Source organism: Phascolarctos cinereus, unplaced genomic scaffold (assembly GCF_003287225.1).
Source record: "Phascolarctos cinereus isolate Bilbo 61053 unplaced genomic scaffold, phaCin_HiC Scaffold_4;HRSCAF=312, whole genome shotgun sequence".
NCBI classification, from domain to species: domain Eukaryota; kingdom Metazoa; phylum Chordata; class Mammalia; order Diprotodontia; family Phascolarctidae; genus Phascolarctos; species Phascolarctos cinereus.
Genome location: NW_027555847.1, coordinates 451402649 through 451424567, shown reverse-complemented (window position 1 = coordinate 451424567; position 21919 = coordinate 451402649). Strand labels below are relative to the sequence as shown.

At 34.4% G+C, this 21919-nt stretch overlaps 1 protein-coding gene across 3 annotated transcripts in view; it reads left to right on the top strand.

The window, feature by feature from the left end:
• The window catches only part of ZC2HC1A (zinc finger C2HC-type containing 1A), a 56971-nt gene that overhangs the window by 14306 nt on the left and 20746 nt on the right, over positions 1 to 21919 (top strand). For all 3 annotated transcript variants that reach the window (XM_020973928.2, XM_020973930.1, XM_020973927.1), the window contains exons 4-7: positions 7007 to 7148; positions 10041 to 10189; positions 12654 to 12753; positions 14288 to 14387. In XM_020973928.2, coding sequence (XP_020829587.1) covers positions 7007 to 7148; positions 10041 to 10189; positions 12654 to 12753; positions 14288 to 14387 — 491 coding nt within the window. The remainder of the gene's footprint in view (positions 1 to 7006; positions 7149 to 10040; positions 10190 to 12653; positions 12754 to 14287; positions 14388 to 21919) is intronic.

Here is a 21919-nt window from a genome sequence, read left to right as displayed (position 1 = left end):
AAAGAAAATACTGATGATAAAGGTTTTCTGGATATGAGAAAGTTCAGAAAACAAGTCTAGAAGAAGAGAGAAACTCAGTAGTTTCTGTGGACAGAGTCTGGAGGAAGGAATGTTATGGCCAGAAGGTCTATTAGAATTCTTCAAAGAGATTTTTTAAAAGGATATTTAAATGAAATGAGACAATAAAGGAAAGAATTGAAAGGAGAATAAATAGATTAGTACATGAGTTAGAAAATCTTAACCAAATAATAGACACCTCAGAACTTAAAATGAACCACACAAATCAATGACTCCATCAGGCAACAGGAAATATGACAGTGAAATCAAAGAAAATGTGGGGCAGATCCTTTCAAAAATAGACTGACAGAATAGATGAAAGTAAAAATAATCTAAGAAATATTGTCTTGAAAAATAATAACAAAAAAAGCGTAGTCACCATATTTTAATAAATCAGAATGAAAATGGCTAAGACTTATTAGAACCAGATAGCAAAGTAAAAATAAAAATAATCCACTTATCACCTCTTGAAAGAAATCCTAAAATAAAAATTCCAAGCACCTTTAGACCAAAATCCAGAGCTTCTAGGGTTAAGGACAAAATTACCATAAGAGACCGGAAGGAAAGAACTCAAACACTAGGGTTAAGGACAAAATTACCATAAGAGACCGGAAGGAAAGAACTCAAACACCAAAGAATCACAATTGGGATCACATAACTTGACAGATACCACTATAATGAAACTTGGAACGCAATATTACAAAAAGCTTACAACCAAAAATTATATCAGAAAAACTGAGAATGGTCCTAGAAGGTCATATGTTACAATTTTTTTTTTGGTGAGGCAATCAGGGTTAAGTGACTTGCCCAGGGTCACACAGCTAGTGAGTATCATGTGTCTGAGGGTAGATTTGAACTCAGGTCCTACTGACTCCAGGGCCAGTGCTCTATCCACTGCGCCATCTAGCTGCCCCTGTATTACCTTTTAATAGATGGAGAAGAAACGAGTGTCCCACCGGAACCGTTTTCACTTCAAGAATCATAGAAAGAGTAAATAATACAAACAAAGCTTGGGGTTGAATTTGTTCTGTTTCAATGGTCTTAATTTAAGGTTAAAAAAAAAAAGAAAAAGAAAAGAGAGGATAAAAGAAATACATGGGTAAGAGGGGAGTGGGAAGGAGATGTGGAACTTAATATTTCAAGTAATTGGAGTACTCCAGAAAAACTCTATAAACGTGGAAGAAACGATGGGAGAAGTGAGCATCACGTGAAGTTTACTTGTATCAGAATTTGACAGAGGAGGGTTGAAAACACCTACAAAAAGTTTGGTCTAGCAAAATGACATTCAGTTGGGAAACAGGTGAGAATAGGGAGAGAGGGGATTGGGTGCTTCTATTCAGTTGTTTCTGATTCTTTGTGATTTCATGGACCATAGTACACCAATGCTGTCCATGGGGTTTTCTTGATACAGATACTGCAGTGGCTTGCCATTTTCTTCTCCAGTAGATTAAGGCAAACAGAGGTTAAGTGATTTATCCAGAGCTGTACAACTAGTAAGTGTCTGAAACTGGATTTGAACTCAGGTCTTCCTGACTTCAGGCTCACTGTACTCAGTGTATACTGAACCACCTAGCTGCCTCAGTTGCTTAAGTGGGAGGAATTAGTCACAAGTGAAACAAAGTCCACCTTTGGATGATAGATTGTGAAGTGAGGATTAAAGGCAAAGAGATGGCAAAATCCTATGATTGATGTCCACTCAAGTAAAAGAGAAGAGGGGCAAGTGGAGTAGAAGGATATTGCTTATTAATGTCAAGAACATTCTAACTACCTTTTTTGTAAACAGTGGGGTGAGAGATGAGATGTGGAGAGGTAAAAGTTAAGGTAAGGTAAAATAGAAGGACATAAAACAATTTTAAATCATCACTTGTGGATGTCAGTGGTATGAACTCACTTATAAAATCATAAAGGATAGACGGCTCATAGAAAGTAGAATCTAATAACAATGATGTTTACTGGAAACATTTCAAGGATGTTCATAAAGAATTAAAAGGCTGGAGCAGCACTTACTGTGCTTCAAATAAAGTAAAAAATCAGAAGTAGTAATCATCTCAGAGAAGGCACAATAAAAATATTCATGATTAAAAGGAAGGGATAAACAAGGAAAGCATTTAAAGGAACTATAAACACCAAATTATTATCAGTTCTTAATAGATATCCATTGAATGAAAGCATCTAAATACCTAAAGGAAAAGTTAATCTATAAAGAGCAATATTTACTAAAGCTTATAATAGTTGGGGACCTCCGTGTACTCTTCCAGCCGTAGACATATCTAACAAAATGATAAACAAGAAAGAAGTAACAGACTTGAGTAGACCTTTAGAAAAGTTACATAGGGTAGAGCTCTGATATCTGAATGGGATTAGAATGAAGTATACATATTTCTTAGCTGTGTATGATAACTTTATAAAAATTAATCATATAGTATGGTATTAAAAATCTCACCAAGATGCAGGAAAGTAGAAATATTAAGTACATTCTTTAATGATCACAACCCAGTAAACATATTAAAGAGTCATATTAAATAAAGGATCTTTAGGAAAAGGATTACAATTGATCTGATACTAAATAATTTAATATTATAAAATTGGTGATTCAAAGAAGAAATTATAGAAGCAACAGATATTTTCAGTGAAATAACAGTAACAAGATAACATAGCAAAATTTTTGAGATGAAGCCAAACCAAGCCTTTTTGGAAAATTTATTTTTAAATATTTTTATCATCCTAAAAGGCAAAGAAAAGATCAACAGATTAGACATAAACCAAAAAACAAAACAAAACTGGAAAAGCAATACCAACTAAACACCTATATAGAAATTTTGAAAATCAAAAAAGAAATGGACAAAAATGAAAGCTAAAGTACCATTGATTTGATAAATAAAAGGATTTTGATGAAAAATATCAATACATGAGTAATTAATATTTTTGAAAAGAAAACCAAATTGTTAGAGTCAAAAATTAAAAGTAATTCACAACAAATGAAGATTGAAGAATATTCTCGATAATGATTTATGGCAACAAAATGGATAACTTAGATGAAACGGACGATGAGTATTTACAAAATAAAAATACCCAGATAACAAATTAGGAAGTAGAAAATTTAAATAATCCAATTTCAGAAGTAAGAAATCTAAGAAACTACAAATGAACTCTTGAAGAAAATCCCAAGACCAGAGGGACTTATTGATGAATTCTATCAAACATGCAAAGAGCAGTTAATCCCTAGGAATAAATAAACTATGCAAAAATGAAATTTTTTGATTTTTACGGCCCTCTAAACAGATAGATTATTGTACTGACAATGAAAAGCTTAGTTCGGTAATGCATAATCGTTTGTCTAACTGCTATATCTAGAATTTTTAGCACTAGATTGAATACGAATAGTGATAAGACCTATCCTTTATTTGTCCGTGTTCTTAATTGGAAAGGCTTCTGAAACAGGGCAGCTTAACCTTTTTTTGTGTGTCATGGATCCCTTTGGCAGTCTGGCAAAGTCTATAGACCTTGCTTTCAGAATATTTTTAAATGCATAAAATAAAATATATAAAATTACAAAGGATATAAATTATTTTGAAATACATTTATCAAAGTATTTTAAAAATCAAGTTTATGATCCTCAGATTAAGAAGAAACCTAGCTCTAGAATTTCTCACAAATAATTCTGGACCTCGGTTTTAGATAGTTACTTTTAATCATATTAAGGAAAAATGTGATTATTCCTATGCATTTTAGCCTTTTTAATAGAAATCTATGTTTTGTCAAAAAATTTTCACCAACTTAACAATTATATTATTTTTACTATTAGTAATATGGCTAATTATGTTTGTATTTATTATATTAAACCAACTAAACATTCTTGGTGTAAATCCAATTTGGTCTATTATATAATCTTTTAAATATACTGTTAAAGCCTCTGCATTAATATGTTAACTATTTTTTTGCATTAGTATTCAATAAGGATATTATTACATAGTAATTTTCTCTGCTTTGTTTTTCCTTGCTTTGAATATCAAGATATCAGGATTATATTTGTATTATAGAAGGATCTCTGCGCCACCTAGCTGCCCCTGTTTAAATCAATACTTCACATTATAGATCAAGATAAACTTAAATGAGTACATGATTTAGATATAAAAGGGCACATTAGTTAGAGCAGCATATAAGGAAATACTTTTTGTTCCTAGGGGTTAAAGCTAGAGAGCATGTCCAGACACGAGAGCATCACAAAGATAAAATGTACGGTTTTGATTGCTTAAAATTGACAGTTTTTTGCACAAACAAAATTAATGCAGTAAAAATCAGAAGGAACAGTTAACTGGTGAAAAATCTTTGCTGGAAATTTCTCTATAAAAAGAACAGTATTTCATAAATATTACCCAATATAGTCAAAGGATATGAAAGTGTCAAGAGCCTTATGGAAAAAAATTATCCAAATCACTAATAATTAGAGAAGTACTCACTTCCACTATATAGGCAAAGATAATTAAAAAGAAAACTGACAAATTATTGGAGGAGCTGTAGGATGTCATTTACACTTTTTCAATTTTGGTGGAGCTGTGCAGTGGTCCACCCTTTCAGGAAAGTAATTTGAAATTCGAATCCAAAAGTCCCTAAATTGTACATGTCTTCTTACCCTGTTGTTCCACTGTGGGGCTTATATCCAAAGAGATCACAGAAAGAGGGAAAAAATACCTATGTGTAAAAAAATTATTTAAATCAACTTTATTTGTTGTAGCAAAGAACTAGAAATTAAGGGTATGTCCATTAATTGGGGAATGGCTAAACAAATTTTGTTATGTGAATGTGATGGAATACTGTTGTGCCTTAAAAAATAATAAAAAGAATGGTTTCAGGCAAATATGAGAAGAGTTGTATAGACTTATGCAGAATGAAGTGAACAGAATCATAACTAGAGTAAAGAAAAAACAATGTTGTAAGACTTCAGAAATCTGATCAATGCAATGACCAACCAGTTCTCTAGAGGACAGATGATAAATTGCTTCCCATTTCCTGATAGAGATTTAATGATCTCAAATTGTAGAATGAGATGTATATTTTTGTATATGACTGTTGTGGATCTTGCTTGATCATGCATATTTGTTAGAAGTGTTTTGTTTTTCCTTTTTTTCTCTTCTAATTTGGAGAGGGACTAGTATTTCAGGATAGAATGGGGAACTAGCCGATAGTATTGTCCAGAAAAATAAAAGGGGTAATTGAAGAATTTAAGAATGCAAAGAAGCAAATAGAAGGAAATTCAGCAGGAAACACAGATGATGATGACAGCTTTTAATATGTTGAATTCATTACATACTTGAAAGGCAAGTCACAGTTTTATGTTTACACTTCATCTGTTCTATTTTGTATATGGAAAAGCTTCCTTTTTTTTGTTTTTTTCTAAGTTCAGAATAAAAACCAAATTTGTAGAAAACACATAAGTACTTTTTATAGAAAAATATTAAATTAAATCTTTTAAACCTGTGTTCTATCATGTAATCATTAGATGAGGGTGCTTTAGATCTAATTGGGCCTCTCCCTTCTGAAAGCATGAATCCTTTCTGCAACATTCTTGAAAAATGGTCATTTAACCTCTGGTTGAATACTTTTGGTGATAGAAAATTCATTTACCAACAAGGCACCTTATTCCATTTTGGGACTGTTCCAGTTGTTATAAAACTTTCTTACTTGAGCTGAAAGCTACCTCTTTTGTAACTTCCACTTAGTACTAGTATTGTCATACCAACTATAGCCAAGCAAAATAGTGGGTTTAAATGTCTTCAAGTTAAAAACTTAGGAATGGTTAACATCCATAAAGAACAAAAAAACTTAATAAAATGTATATGAGTTGATAAATCTTTTCCTGAACAGTATTTTTAATAAGTTTTTTATACGTTTTCTAAGCATGTTAATAATGTGGGAAAACAATCAGTTGGGGTAGGTGGGAGGTGGACAGAGGAGTAAATACACCAAGTTTCTATCATTATGTAGCTCAACTTTTTTTTTCTTCTAATATTTCCTGATCCAGAAGCAAATAAATTAAGAAACCATTAAGTGCACAGTCTTACTCATTTATTGTATCAGCATGCATTAGCCAGTTGCTGTAAAGTGTATAGAAATAATAAACCAACAGTTTCCCCTTTCAGATTAAATAGGTTTCTCAAAACCCATAGGTTGTAGTAAGGTAAAGCCTAACTGCTCGTGTACAGTTGTCCTCTTCAGCTGGGAAAGCAGAAGAAACCATTGAATGGTTGGTAAAGGCAGCATAATTAAATAGTGTGGAATGAACTTAGTGGCAAAATGTGCCTTGAATGAAAGGTTTGACTGCCTATACTTTAAAAAATATTTTATTGTTTGCAAAATTTTTCTTGAAATGGCCTGAACTTTTTCAAAGACCTTGCCTTTTAATTTGGGGAAAAAAAGAATGACAGCTATCTCTCTGTATATGCACACATATATGTATATTTATATACATATATGTGTATATATATTTATATATATTTTATATTTTTAATATACATATATTTATATACACATATATGTGTATACACACACAATATGTTAGATGTTGATGTTCCAGCCAAATGATACTAATTTTTTAAAACTTTCTCACCTCAGTGTCTTATTAGATAGATAAAATACAGTATTTGTGTATTATGTTCATTTATGAATGGAGGATTTGATAAAAAGTTACCGTAATATCAAATTCATATACAGGGTATCTCACAAATTGCAGTGGAGTTTTAAATTATTAGAATAAGCTTAAAACTCTACTGAGACTTTTGGGACACCCTCTATAATGCTCTACTTAAAAGTTTTTTTTTTCCTCCATAACCTAGGAAAACTTCAATTATACAATTTTGAAAGTAAAATGAAGTTACCACTCATTTTCATTTCATTGTGCAAAATTAGTTTTTTTTGTTATTCATTATTTTTTAAAAAAATTTCTTTCTAGCCAGAACCTCCAAAGAAACAGTCTAACTGGAGAAGAAAACATGAAGAATTCATTGCCACCATAAGGGCAGCTAAAGGACTTGATCAGGCACTTAAAGAGGGTGGCAAACTTCCACCACCACCTCCACCTTCTTATGATCCTGGTATATAATATCGATGAGACATATGTTAAAATGAGGGGGTTATTGAAAGATACTTATATACATGTCTTACTGCTATTACATTGTTAATATGGTAGTCATAGACTGATAGGTCATAATTTTTACTTCAAAGGAAACAGCCCAAGTTTATAGCATAGTTGTGATTCAGCATGTAAAAGGGGGAAAATATACAATTTTATAATTTCAGCTTTTGATTTTAACTTTTCATATAGTAAGAGTTCATTTTGAAATTGCTTTAAACTATTAAAGATAAGAACTTCAGATACTTTAGCTGTGGATTTAAAGGTGTTTTATCTAAAATGTGATTGATTACATATATACATGCCCCATTGTTTCAGTACTTCCTAATACAGAAAAGGTATATTTCATGTTAATTTTACTTATAAAGTTAAAAACATCAGAGAAAAAAAATCCATTTGTGATGAGAATTTATTAGTGTAATACTTTAATTTAAAAGTGTTAATAGCCCACATTTTGTTTATCTTCCACAATGAAACAGATGTGTAGCTGGTGTTTTTTAATCAAATTTCAGTCTATATAATCTGACAGAAACTACATGCTAAGTGTTGCGATGCTTTAAGTATATAAAAATGTCATGAAAGTGAGGTTTTTCTTTTGTTTACTCGAGCAGGCATCTTGACACAGCAAGTTTGCCATTGAAGTTTTGACTCGTGTACATAGTGGTTTACCTTTTAGCATGGTTCTTTCTAATAGTTTCTCTTTCAGAGAGTCTAGATTGTCTAAAGAGTTTTGCCAGTAGAATCAAGTGACTCAGTAATTCTCTGAAATTTATTATGTGTTCGAGCTAGTTACGTGTTGTGTGCAAGCAGGGGTATGGATATGTCCAAATTGCCCAGGAATCTTGAGCAGGATTTCAGGGTTCCATTAGGGATTAAGTTAAAAATTCCATTAGGGTTAAGTTAAAAAGTGAAATTACCATAGAGGTCCACCTAGGAGGAAAACAGGGGCAAAGTCCAGGAATTGTCACTAGAGAATTCAATCTAGGGTTCAAAGGCACAGAGAAACCAGATTCCAGATTTAGAAGCATGCATATCCAGTACGTGGCACTTGTTCACTTAATGAATAGTGGTGTCATTTCTTGTGTATGTATGCCACTTAAATCTACTATGACTCGAAGATATAAATATTCTATAGTAGTGGCCACTCTGGAGGTCTAGGCATATTCCCCTTGCTTGTAGTGTTCTTATACCCAGAGTGTCAGGATTGATAAGAAATACCGTACTGGCAGAAGAAGTGGTTAGGTTTGGTGGGAAGTGGGGTTGAGGTTCTTGATTGATTTACATTTATATTTGAGCCACAAGCCTCCTAATCCACCAGGTACTACATTTACCCTGCTTTTGGGAATTAAACTGCAAACTTTTCTTTATCACCTATTACTGGTAGATCTGTTTTCAGAACTGGGGAAATATTGCCACTAGTGCCTTTTGGGCCCATGACTACTGAAAGACTGGGTTTATAATCTTCTTGGGGTCAGGAAGCTTCAGTTAAAAAAGGCTATGAGGTTCACTACTTATGCTATTAGAAAGGGTTTATTTCTTTTCACTTTCCAGTAGTGTTATCTGTTGTCAAGGTTGATAACCACACCTCATCTCTGACCTACAAGAGTTTGCGGAGAGTTGGTGATTGTGGTCGGTATGCCAGAAAGGTATATGACATGGAAAGAGAGTACTGGATGTGGAGCTAGGATACAGTGGGCTCTGAATTCCACCTCTGAAAATAGGTTTGTTATCTTGGGAATTCACTTAAGGTCTTTGAACCTCAGTTTCGGTGGTTACCTCACTAGAATGTTGTGGAGCTCACAGCAGATAATGCATATTTTTCCAACTCTTAATATGCTATATAAATGTTAGCTATTATTATGATTTAGGCTTAGTAGTCATCTAGTTTCTTCACGTACTGTTTGGCTACAGGGACAGAGGTATGAAGCACTATAGGTGCTAAGAATTAAGGAGGGACTCTGTAGTTTGAGATACATGTTTTTGGAAGGAAGCATGCATTTAATTATCAAAATACAGTCAACAGTAGAAAAGGTGGACCTCATATCTTTGATGGTAGGCAATCTGGTGTTATAAAATTGGTTTATTCAGTCTGACTTTCAGCTTGAGACAGCAATAGTTTGACTTGTTAGGGACAGGTAGGAGAGTGAGGAGAACGGGTTGTTCAGAAGTTTGAAATGAGTAGTGGACTTTTCAGAAATAAAGTGAGTGGAAGGTATGAAATTGAAATCTTTCCAAGATGAACAAGCATGCTGTCACTGTGATAGTTGTGGGTGTCTGAGGGGGCAGGGAAGTTAGGTAGAAGATGCACCATTTTTGTTAGTATCCACCAAGTCTGTGATGGTGACTGGACCTTAACAGGGTTATGAAACAGCCCCAGGCCACTTAAGATCAGAATAGCTTTACTGTATTAAGGTTGTCATAGCCCAAGGGTGGGAAACCCTGTGGCCTTGAGGCCACATGTCAGAATGTGAGACAAATAGAGAAAAAGTATACTTCCTTACTTATCAATACCATAGTAGTGTGAGGATTCGTATTCATCTCTTCCATTTATTCCTCTGTATTCCACTTTGGGAAAGGCTAGAATTCAGCAGCTGTCTGATCCAAGGTCTTCCTTAATGGGGACAGACATGGCTTATCTTCTGGCTTGTCAGCTAAAAAAATAAAATATGAAGAAGCTGGCAATTTATAATTTAGCAGATTTTCCTGCTCACCTTTAGTATCTTATTTATAGTGTGTGTATTGGGAATGCATAATATATATGTATACATGTCACATATAATATATGTATAATTGCTGTAATTTAAGACTCATTTCACATACAGTTAATCTGTTTTTGTATTTATATCTCTTTTAGATTACATTCAGTGTCCGTATTGCCAGAGGAGATTCAATGAAAATGCAGCCGACAGACATATTAATTTCTGTAAGGAACAAGCTGCTCGTATTAGTAACAAAGGCAAATTTTCTACTGATACTAAAGGAAAATCAACTTCTCGAGCACAGGTAAAATGATATGGAATAAACCAGGGATGGGGAATCTGCATCCTCAAGGCCACATGTGGCACTCTGGATCCTCAAGTGCAGCCCTTTGATTGAATCCAAACTTCATAGAACAAATCCTTTTATTAAGGGGATTTGTTGGTTTAACCATTAAACCATTTCTGGGGACAGATGGGAAAGACTGCATAGAGTTCAAAGTAGTAAGCGTATGTTCCTGAGGGCATTTACATACAGTTTACTTGCTGTTTAGAAATTAGATTAAATAATTTAAGAAGATTGGTATTGTAAGTTAGGAGAAATAGCACTTGGCCTGGGATTTCATGATCTTTAAGGATCCTTCCAACTCTAAAAGTCTGATTCTAAGTATATTTAAAGTGATAGTTTTGAGGAGGCATAAGGAAAAAAAATGATTAAGAAGAGAAACAGATTTAGAAGAAAAACAAAGTGAAATGTTCACAGAAGAATTTCGGAGTTGAAAGGGCCCATAGTAGAGTAAGTGAGTAGCTCAAAAAACCTCTTACTGCAACACATCCAACAAGGAGGTGCTTATTCTCTCTTGAGCAGACCATTGTACTTGGAGGTAGTTCTTGACAGCAAACCTGAATTTGTCTCTTTTCAGCTTCCACTCATTACTCCTAGTTTAGTCCTGTGGGGTCAAATAATATATCTAATCTCTCTTCTACACTATCAAGTGTTTTCTGAGCCTTATTGTTGGCAGGCTCCAGGCTTTCTAATGGTCTTTTACATTTCTGGTTGCTCCCCTCTGGAAGATCTTTGGCTTATCTGTCTTCTTTTTAAAATGTGATACCCAGATGTGTAATTGTTACTTCTTTGCACGTTTAATCCCTTTACAACTTTATTCCCTATGTTCAGCTTTTAAATTGACAGCATGCCCAGCTTCTTTTTTCCTTCTTTGAACCACTTAATAGTCACACCCAACTTCTTTTCCCTTCTCTTCCTTGCCTTGCCAATTTTCTTTACTTACCTTTTCTTTTTTACTTGGGTGACAACTTGGTACAATGGAAGGAGTACTGACTGAAGAACCTTGTTCAAACCTTACCTCTGAAACTTACTACCTATGTGACCTTGGGCAAATTAACCTTCTTGACCTCATTTGCCTCATCTGTAAAATAAGCAGTTTGGACTGGATGGCCTGGGAGGACCTTTATATCCCTAGAGCTATGATCCTGTGGTCTTACGATCCTTTACCTACATATTCTGCTTTACCTTAACAGAGAATATGCTCTTGATCTTGCTTTTGTTCTATGAGAGTGGTGAAATGGTGGGAGAGACTTTGGATAGCCCTAATAATTCATTCAGAAACAGTGTTTTGCAGTTGAAAGAGCACTGGATTTGGAGTCAGAAGACCTGGATATGAATCCTGGCTCATTGTCACTAAATGGAGCATGTCACATGGTCTCTCAGGGCCTCAGTTTCCTGATATGTTAACATGAGGCTGTTGGGCTATATGCCCTTTAAGGTCTTCTCCCACTTTAGATCCTTTCATCCTCTGAGAAGACTGCAATAAAATAATCACAGAAAATTCATGTAAATATTAAATTTTAGGGCATATCTATATTATATTGTATGTAAAATCTGTTTAAATTTGCTGCCTATGATAGTTTTAAATTAAATATTGTTTTTTACTGAAAACGCTTTTCCCAAAGACACATTCATTGGTGTTGGAAATTATTCAAGCAAATTTCAGTGTTAAAAATATACATCCAAATATCTTGAGAATATTTGAATGTGCTTTCAGTTGAAGTAGCAAAAAATAATGGGGTCTATTTCTGTCAGTATTTGTGCACAAAGTCCTTTTGGGAGAAGATTTATAAGCTTGCTTATAGTAGAATACATTTTATAACCTGAACATTGCTGAAGTTGTTAATTATTCAATTAGTTTTTTATTTGATTCTTTAGGGTTCTCTAAATGTGCCGTCATATCAGTTGCAAAAAGTGATAGTTTTGTTTCCTCATTGTCTATTTTCATTCTTTCAATTTCTTTGTCTTATCTTATTGCTGTAGCTAGTGTTTCTAATACAGTATTGAACAGTGGTGATACGAACTCTTTTTAAAAAGGAAACCCATAGGGTGACATCACATTCTGTTCTACACCTTATGAATTAAGACAAATTTAGACCCTAAAATCAGCATATTTGGTCAAGGTTATTCATTTATCTGAGTTTGGGATTCTGAGATACATAATCTATGGAAACTTCATAGTTCCTTAATAAAAAGTCATCAAGATGGTTCATTGATACACTTTTGGGTAAGTGTTACTGCTTGCTTCTATTCTGTCTGTATTACTTGATACTTGGGTTCTGAAATACTTTACTACTCTTAAAAAAAATCACTGCGTATAAAATCTAACAGAATAACATGCTGTTAAAAGAGAACATTTTTTCCAAGAAAAATTTGTACCGATTATCCAAAAAGTTTCTAATTTATTTTATTTTCCTTATTTTAGTACAAGCCTCCTGCCCTTAAAAAGACAAATTCTCCAGGAACAATGCCTTCAGCATCCTCACGTTTACCACAGCCAAGCAGTGTTAGCAAGTCTGTTGTAGGTATGAAGTACCATAAATTTCACAGGTATTTTCTAAATATGTTGCCAGAATAAGAGATGAAGGTAGTGTGTGGGGGAAAATGTATTCAGAATACCAAACAACCAGCTTTACACAACTTTTGGAATGTGAGTTACTTATGAATATTTAAATGTTTGTACTACCAAATATTTAAAAATGGAGCCACTAGAGATTTTAAATGACATTTTATAGTCATACTGTCAATTATGGATTATCTTTGTGTGTGAATTATAGATACAGTGAAGCAAAATAAGCAAGACATGTTTTAAAAATTGCTGAGATTTGAAGAAAAATAGTGTATCTGTGACATTAAATAAAATATTATTCAGTAATGTTATTTTTCAGGTTTCCCAACTGCAGTTATTTTTGCCTCTTACTAATTGCTATATTTGACCTCTTGGCTAAGCTTAGAGCAAAGACTCAGGTTAAAAGATTTATAGGAAATTGGTACTCAGGAAGCTTGTAAAAAAATGAACTTTACTCTTGTGTGGTCCAGCAAACAGGCAGATAAACAAAGCATACACACCCTGTATGGTAGTACAGACAGATTTTGCTATACACAATCACACAACCAGAGTCACTCACCTGAGAGGAAGGGAGACGTCTATGTTGGCAAAGATCTTGGTGGGGAAGTGTGAAGGTTGCACATTCATAATTGAGTGTGAGCAGGGAAGTTTGATACCTTATAGATGAGCTTGGTTGAGAACAGATAATACCAGATCTGGGAGAAAGCATTCCTAGAGGTAGTATTCCTAATCAAAGTCAAATGTGATGGGGAATTCTCTGGGATATTTGGCAATACCAGACTCGAATGGGAGTTTCTTAATTGGGACTAGAAATTTGTTGAGGGTTTGAGTTGGTAATCAGGGACCCCAGGAATAGGTGTTGGTACCACAGCTGCTATAGTCAGCCCAGAGTCTTATCCAAACAGGAAGCATGATAGTTTATATGTTTGATACAGGGTCAGAATGAGTCAGGACAGTGGAAAGGGACAGTGTCTATTACATATTTATGGTCATTAGGGCTACTTAGCCTCAGTGACTCCATTGTAGAGCCCTATCATAATACTTTTTAGCTCTTACTACTGTTGTTATCAATGCCACCTTTTGTCCAGAACAACAAAAACCCAAATGTTTCCTGGTCTTTTGATTGTGATACCACCTGTATAGGTTTACTATACCTCAGAGCATAACTTTTGGTTACCTTGAAAGGCTTTTTTAACTGTCTTATATAGAAATATGATGATGCTTAATTATGTATTACAGTATTAGGTGTATGTGAGCACTTCTTTCTTTTTAATTGAATAAAGAAACCAGCAAAAATTGCCATGAGATTGTGGAATGGCTATTTTCTTGATTTCTGAGAATTTCTTGCAGTTTTTATTTTTCTCTATAATTTGCAGTTGTGCTTTATTCTTGCCTCAGAAATTATTACGACAGCAGTCTTTAAAGAGATGCAAAATAGTCTCTCATACAGTGCTAGTAAAGACTAATATTTGTTTTTTTTTTTTTGAAAGCTGCACCTTCAAGTAAAGGGTCTTCTGTCAGTAGCTCTTTGGGAAGCAAAGTTCACAACTTATCTCCATCTCATAAAGGGATAGCAGCTCCACATGCAGGGTAAGTTTATATTTGGATTAATTCAGTTCATTGCTGCTACATTCAAATTATTTTGTTCAAAATTTTGAGGTTAGATAGGATTTTAGTTTATAAGAATCCTTATTGGTGTTGGGTTTTAGATAAAATGGTGTGGATTAAAAATTTTGTTTTTCTTTCATTGTACTTTATTTTAGAAAAGTGAAGTTGACATAATGGAAAGTTCAGCCATAACTGTAGCTTAGGAAAGCTAATAGTTTTTTTGTTTGTTTTTACCATAAAAGGGTTTAGAACACTTTTAAATATGACCTGTTCTTGTGGCCTTTTTTACAGCTGAAAAATTAAGAGGTTGTTATATGGTGCTTTCAGATGAGTAGGCCTACCTATAACTTATACAAATGATGATGATGATGATGATGATAATGATGCTGTTTAAGATTTGCAAAGCCATTTACATACATTATCACATTTGAGCCAGACATTGCTTAAATTGATCAACATGAACATGTCAGCTAAATTTCTAAATTTTCTCAAAATATAAGTGACAAAAAGGGGGATTACCTTTTATACCCTACTTCAAGACACTTGTGGAGTTGATAGATCTAGAGAGGTGCCTTTTCTTCAAATGTAGAGCCTTACAATCTCCTATGCAGATGTAGTAAGTTAGCAAGTTATTGGTGTTGTGTGGACTGTGTCTGACCTTCCCTACCTTTGATTTTGTTGCATAATTAGACATTGACATGATTTTCTCATTAAGTAAATTAGTGCAGGTTTAGTTATAGATGAAATAGGGCTTTTCACACTATATTTCAGCTCTATTATAGATTTAATAAGCTTTTGTTAGGACAGTTAGGTAGCATAGTGGATAGAGAGTTGGGCCTGGAGTCAGAAAGGCCTGAGTTCAAATCTAGCCTCAGACACTTACTTGCTGTGTAACCTTCGGCAAGTCACTTAATTTCTGTTGGCCTCACTTTGCTCAGCTATAAAATGAGGATAACAGCAGTACCTATCTTCCAAGGTGGTTGTAAGGATCAATGAGATACTATTTGTAAAGTGCTTAGCACAATGCCTGACATATATTAGGTGCTATATAAATGTTAACTATTATTATTATTGTTAATTAAGACTTGTCTGAGAAGTAAGCCACCATTTATAACATTATTGGTGGTGGGGGAGGGAATACGTTCAGAATACCAAACAACCAGCTTTAAACAACGTTTGGAGCATGAGTTATATATGCATATTTATGAATATTTAATTATTTGTACTACCAAATATTTAAAAAATGGAGCCACTAGAGATTTTAAATGGCATTATATAGGCATACTGTCAATTACTGATTATCTCTACATGTAAGTTATACATATAGTGAGGTGAATGGAGTAAGATTCTCTGTTACCATACGCTGTAAGTTGGATGTGGGCCATAGTTATATACCTAGAATCAGAATTCCTTACTGATTTGGGTTCCCAGGTTGTCAACTGCTATTAGGAAAAAGACTACAAATCTGGTCTAAATAGTTTTCATACCAGAGCCATTGCCACAATTAACTATAGGAAACTATATTAACTATAGTTAACTATAGAAAATTTGGATATCCAGTTATATTTGTAACTTTCTATTTATAGAGATAAGTTACTAAAATCTAATATTATCTGGATAGTTACTGAACTAATTTTTCAGAAGACGTAGAAGACAGTGGCATATAAATATTTAAAGCCTGGTATATATAGAGTTTATTTTGTGGGCCAAACCTACTGTAAGTAATTTGATGTCTTTGGAGGATTACTGGAATACTTGGTCACTGACAAACTCATCTTTACACTTGGAGGATGTAAATTAGCTATAAATAGGTGTGTAGCATTGGTGTTTGAAGAATATGTGAAATGCAGTACAGTGAGGAACCCAGTGGAAAATATTTTTCTGATTCTAGAAAATGATTATCTCTAATTCTAGGGGATTGTTAAAGTAGGTTGAAATTAAGGTTCTAAAATAAACTGAACTTAACCATAGTTTTTAAGCAGAGAAATATTGCCGACATTTGAATTGTGTAATGTAGTTTGCATAGCTGTATCCTAAGCATCATGTTTCTTTTTTAAACAAAATGAATGATGTATCACTTAGTTTCTGCAACTGTAAGAAAGTCAAATATCAAAGATTAACTTCTAGTCATTTATTGTGGAAATTTGTCATTTAATTTACTTATGGTAACTTGTCATTTAATTTAGTTACTTATTCAACAAAAAGCTGGCATAAAACACTGCTTAAAAGAAGTAATTTTTTAAAAAATTCTCATTTATTTTTAGTATAATAAAAGAGAAACAAGTTTCTGTCAACTTTATTTATATTTTCTATAAATAGAAATACACATCATTACCCAGCTTCTGTGTATATGAGCCATGAATACAAACTTTTGTGGACCACTTTGGCTTCTTTGGTTAACCTGAAATTTGTAATCTCAAAGACCTTGGTGCTTAGCCATTTACCTGGAAGGTCAGGAATGGAGCTCTGTGTCCAGGGACTAACTTTTGGGCTTGAAAACTGCTGAGTTAGGGCCTAAGCAGCTGGTGAGCTGAGACCCAGAAGTGGAGATGACATACAAATCTATAAGGATTCAGAGAACCAGACTGAATATAGCTACACTAACTGTAGAGGGAAGGGAAAAGAAATATTTAAATAGTACTTTACAATTATTTTCTTTATTTTATCCCTACAACAGCCTTGCAAGGTAGGTGCTATTTACTGTTTCATAGTTGAGAAAACAGACAGAAGTGACTTTCTTTAGTCTTATACTAGCTACAAAATGCACTTGTTTGGAGGGATTTTATACTGATGTAATATTTTTTATATTATTACCATCTATATAGTAGCTTCATAGAATAATAATAAAGTAGCATTTTAGATAAGTTCTCAACATTTGTTGACCTGCAGAGTAAGATGTTTAATACTGTGCTAGTTTTTGGTTCTGTGGAAGCACAAAGGAAACTATATATAGATTTTTTTTCCTTATGAAATAAAATAAATTCTAAAATTAGGGCTTATCATTTTAACTTTCAGAGAAATCGATTTTATGCATTACCAATTTTGAGCAATTAAACTTCTCTGTATCAGACTTTAAAAAACCTCAGTGGCTTAACTGACTAGGAAACCTAATGTCCAGTGTACAGTAAAGATACTTTCTACTGAGACTGACTTGTAGATAAGTGGAAGCTGCTAAAGTGATATTCCTGCAGCTTTGCTTGTTAACTCTGCTGATCAGGAAGTGCCAATGACTACCTCTTGTCTTTAGAATAAATCTGAAGTTCTTTTATTTGGCATTTAAGTCTTTTATAGTCTGCGTTCAGTCTGTCTTTTCAGGTTTCTTATCCATTACTCTTCTTCATCAAGTCTTTGTTCCAGCCAAACTGTATACTTTGCTGTTTGTTGTAAACAATGTTCCATCTCGTCTTCTTCCTTGTACATGGTGTTTCCCATGTCTGGAATGCGCTCTTGCCTTCCTTTGTCCACTTAGGATCCCTACATCTCTTCAAAGTTTAGTTCAAATGTCACCTTTTACCCAAGAGCTGTTCTGACTTCTACTAACTTCCCCCCACTGTTAGTTTGTCACTGAAATTACTTTGTATATATTTTATATTTACATACATATGCATGTATTATTTTCCCCAATAATCTGTAAGCTCCTTGATGGAATGAAATTTTTATTCTTTCGTCTCTGGCACCTAGCACAGTGCCTGTTATATAGAGAACACTTAATGAATTGTTATTAATTAATCACAGAATCACAAAATTTGAAAGAAGGGACCTCAGCAACTTTCTAGTTCAATCCCTACACCAAAGGAATCACCTCGATAACATACCTTTCAAGAAACCATTTAGCTTCTGATCAAGGACTACCAAGGAGAGCAAAGGCACCACTTCTCAAGGCAACCTACTCCACTTTTTGGATAGCTCTAATTGTTAAGTTTTTCCTGATATTAAGCATAAATTTGTCTCTATGCCTTCCACATTATTCTTAGTTCTGCTCTTTGGTCCCCTTAGGGCCCCTCCTCCTTATGATAGTCCTTCAGATACTATCATGTCAAGTCAACAAGCACTTATTGTTTATTATGTGCCAGGCACTGTGCTAAGCACTGGGGATACCAAGAAAGGCAAAACAAAGTCCCTGCTCTTAAGGAGCTTATTCTATAATGTGGGAAATCAACATGTAAACAGTTAAGTGCCTTCAAAATATATACATAGTAGATGGAAGGCATTCTGAGAGGGGAAAGCATTTGAAGCTATGGGAAACCAGGAAAGGCCTCCAGGAGTAGATGTGAGTCCAGCTGAATTTTGAAGGAAGTCAGGGCCAAGAGGCCCAAGTGAGGGTGTAGAATATTCTGGGAACTGGAGGATAATTACTGCAAAAGTACAGAGATAAGAGAGGGAATATATTTTTGGAGTTCTAGTAGTCAGTGTTATTGGTATGTAGAGTTCAGTGGAGGAGAATAAAATGTGAGAAGACTAGAAAGGAAGAGGCCAGGTTATGAAGAGTTTTGAATGGTGAATAAAGGAATTTATACTTTATCCTGGAAGTAATAAGCCATTGGAGCTTATTAAGTAGGAGAGGTAGGGGAAGGTTGAGGGTGACATGGTCAGACCTACATTTTAGAAAAAAGCATTGAGGTAGCTAAGTGGAGAATGAAAAAGAGGATTGAAAGACAATTTTGGTAATCCGGGTGAGAGGTGATGAGGGCCTGACCTGGGATAGTGGATCTGGGAGAGAAGGGAGGAGGTACACACACACACACACACACACACACACACACACACACACACACACACACACACACACACGTTGTGAAGGTAGAAGTGACAAGATTTGGCAATGGATGGGATATATATTGTGAGTGAGAATAAGAAGTCAAGTATGACATCAAGGTTGCAAACTTAGGTGGTACCCTCAACAGTAACAGTGAAGTTCAGAAGAGGGAAGGTTTTGGGAGGAAAGATAATTGAGTTTTGTTTTGGACATACTGAGTTTCAGATGACTATGGACTCTTTTTGAAATGTTACAAATTCAAATAAGTGATACAGGACAAACACTGAAAGATGAGGAGGACTAGAAATACTGATCTGGGAATTATTTTCATGAGGGCTGATGAGATCACCAAGAGAGATAACATAGATCTCTAGCAGTCTAGGGAAGCCTGTGGATTCCTCAGAATAATTTTTTTAAATGCACAAAATAAAATATATAGGATTACCAAGGAAATCAATTAGATTTAAAGTTATTACAATTTTTTTTAAAAGAAAGTACAGTGACCCCAGGAAAAGATAGAGCCTTGGGAATATCTACAATTGGTGGGCATGACATGGATGAAGAACCAGAAAAAGGAGAATGAGAACGAGTAGCCAGAGAGATAGGAGAACCAGGAGAACAGTGTCAGGAAAACCTGAGAGGAGAGGATATCTAGGAGGAGTAGATAATCAGCAGTATCAACTACTGGAGAGAGATCAGAAAGAGATCTCCGTTAGAGAATTCTTCTTGTATTGATGTTGAACTAATAACAGTTGTTCTTTGAATCTAGTATGCAACCAGCAGCTAGCTGTTGAGGTGGCTAGAATGCTGGGCTTGGAATCATAGCTGACTTCAGACACTTAGTGTAGGGATGGCTCTGCAGGTTACTTTATCTTTGTCCGTCTGTTTCTTCAACTGTAAAAAGGGAGTAATAATCGCAACTCTCTCCTAGGGTTGTTGTGAGTATTAAATAACATTATATTTACAAAGTGCTTGGCACGATGCCTGTCATATAGATGCTCAATAAATGTTTGTTTCCTTCCTATTGTTATCTAACTTATATCTCTCCTTCTGCTCTAAATCTAAGTAAACTATACCCCCCTGATTTTAGTAATCCTTTCAAAAAGGGAAATGAGGTTAAATCTGGCATGATCTGTCTTTTTATTTTAATTAAATTTTTTTTCCAAGAACAAAAATTGATTTTCTCTTTGTCTTTCCCCACCTTCCCCCTCCCACTAGAGAAAAAGAAAAAAGAAAAACAAAACTTTTTTAATAAATATGTGCATAGTCAAACAAAACAAACTCCCATACTGGCCATGTCTAAAAAATGTATGTCTCATTCTGTACCCTGAGCCGTCACCTCTCTAGCAGGAAGTGAGTGGCATCAGTTCTCTGGGAACATGATTGTTCATTACATTGATCTGAGTTCTTAAGGCTTTCAAAATTGTTTTTACAGTGTTAATATTATTATTATTATTATTTTATAAGTGAATTTTTAATCAATTTATTTTGATTTATCAACAATCACTTCCATATGCTTTTGAGTTTAAAATTTTTCTCCCCCTCCTTCCACACCACCCTTCCCAAGACGGTACACGAACTGATGTAGACTATACATATACATTCTTATTAAAATGTGTTTTCACATTAGTGATGTTGTAAGTAAAAATTAGAACCAATAGGAGGAACCACCAGAAAGAGGAAACAAAACTCAATAGAAGAAAAAAAAAGCACATAGTATGCTTCAATCTACATTCAAACTCTGTAAGTCTTTCTTTGGATGTGGATAGCATTTTCCATCACGAGGCCTTTGGAGATGTCTTAAGTTTATCAATATTAATTATTGCACAACGGCTGTTATTGTGTACAACGTTCTCCTGGTTCTACTCACTTCACTCAGCATCAGACCATACAAGTCTTTTTCTGAAGTCAGCCTGTTCATCATTTCTTATAGCACAATAGTATTCCATTACATTCATATACCACAACTTGTTCAGCCATTCCCCAGTTGATGGGAATCCTCTCAATTTCCAATTCTTTGCCATCACAAAAAGAGCTGCTATAAATATTTTTGTACATGCGGGTCCTTTTCCTATTTGTATGATCTCTGCTATTGCTGGGTCAAAGGGTATGCAAATTTTGATAGCCCTTTGGGCATAGTTCCAAATTGCTCTCCAAAATGGTTGGATCAAATATTTCACAACACCAACAATGCATTAGAGTTCCAATTTTCCCGCATCTTCTCCAACATTTATCATTTTCTTGTTTTGTCATCATGGCCAATCTGATAGTTGTGATGTGGTACCAGTGTTAATATTATTGTATAAATGCTTTGCAAGACCTGCTTTTGATGAAGCAACGTTGGCATTTGGTAATCGCTGCTTCCTTTTTCTTGATGTTCGTCAACCAGTTCTTTAATGATCTATTCTTGAATTTTTCCAGGAATTGGTTTCCAGCTCACTGGTCTGTAGTTTGCATGTTTTCTCATTTTTCCTTCCCCAAATCTTCAGAATAGCATTTGAATTTCTCCAATCTTGTGATCTCTCTCCTATTTTCCGTGATTTTTCAGTATCACTGATAAAAGCCTCAGTAGTCACATTTGCCATTTCTTTCAGATCCCAAAGATGGTGTTAATTTGGGCCAGTTGACTCAAATTTATTGAGGGAAGCTGTGTGTTCTCTTACTCCCTACTTTGGTATCAGCTCCCTGTTAGTCATTTTTCTTCTGTCATTTCCAGTGTAAAGATCATTCTCCTTTGCAGAGAAAATGAATTAAAAAT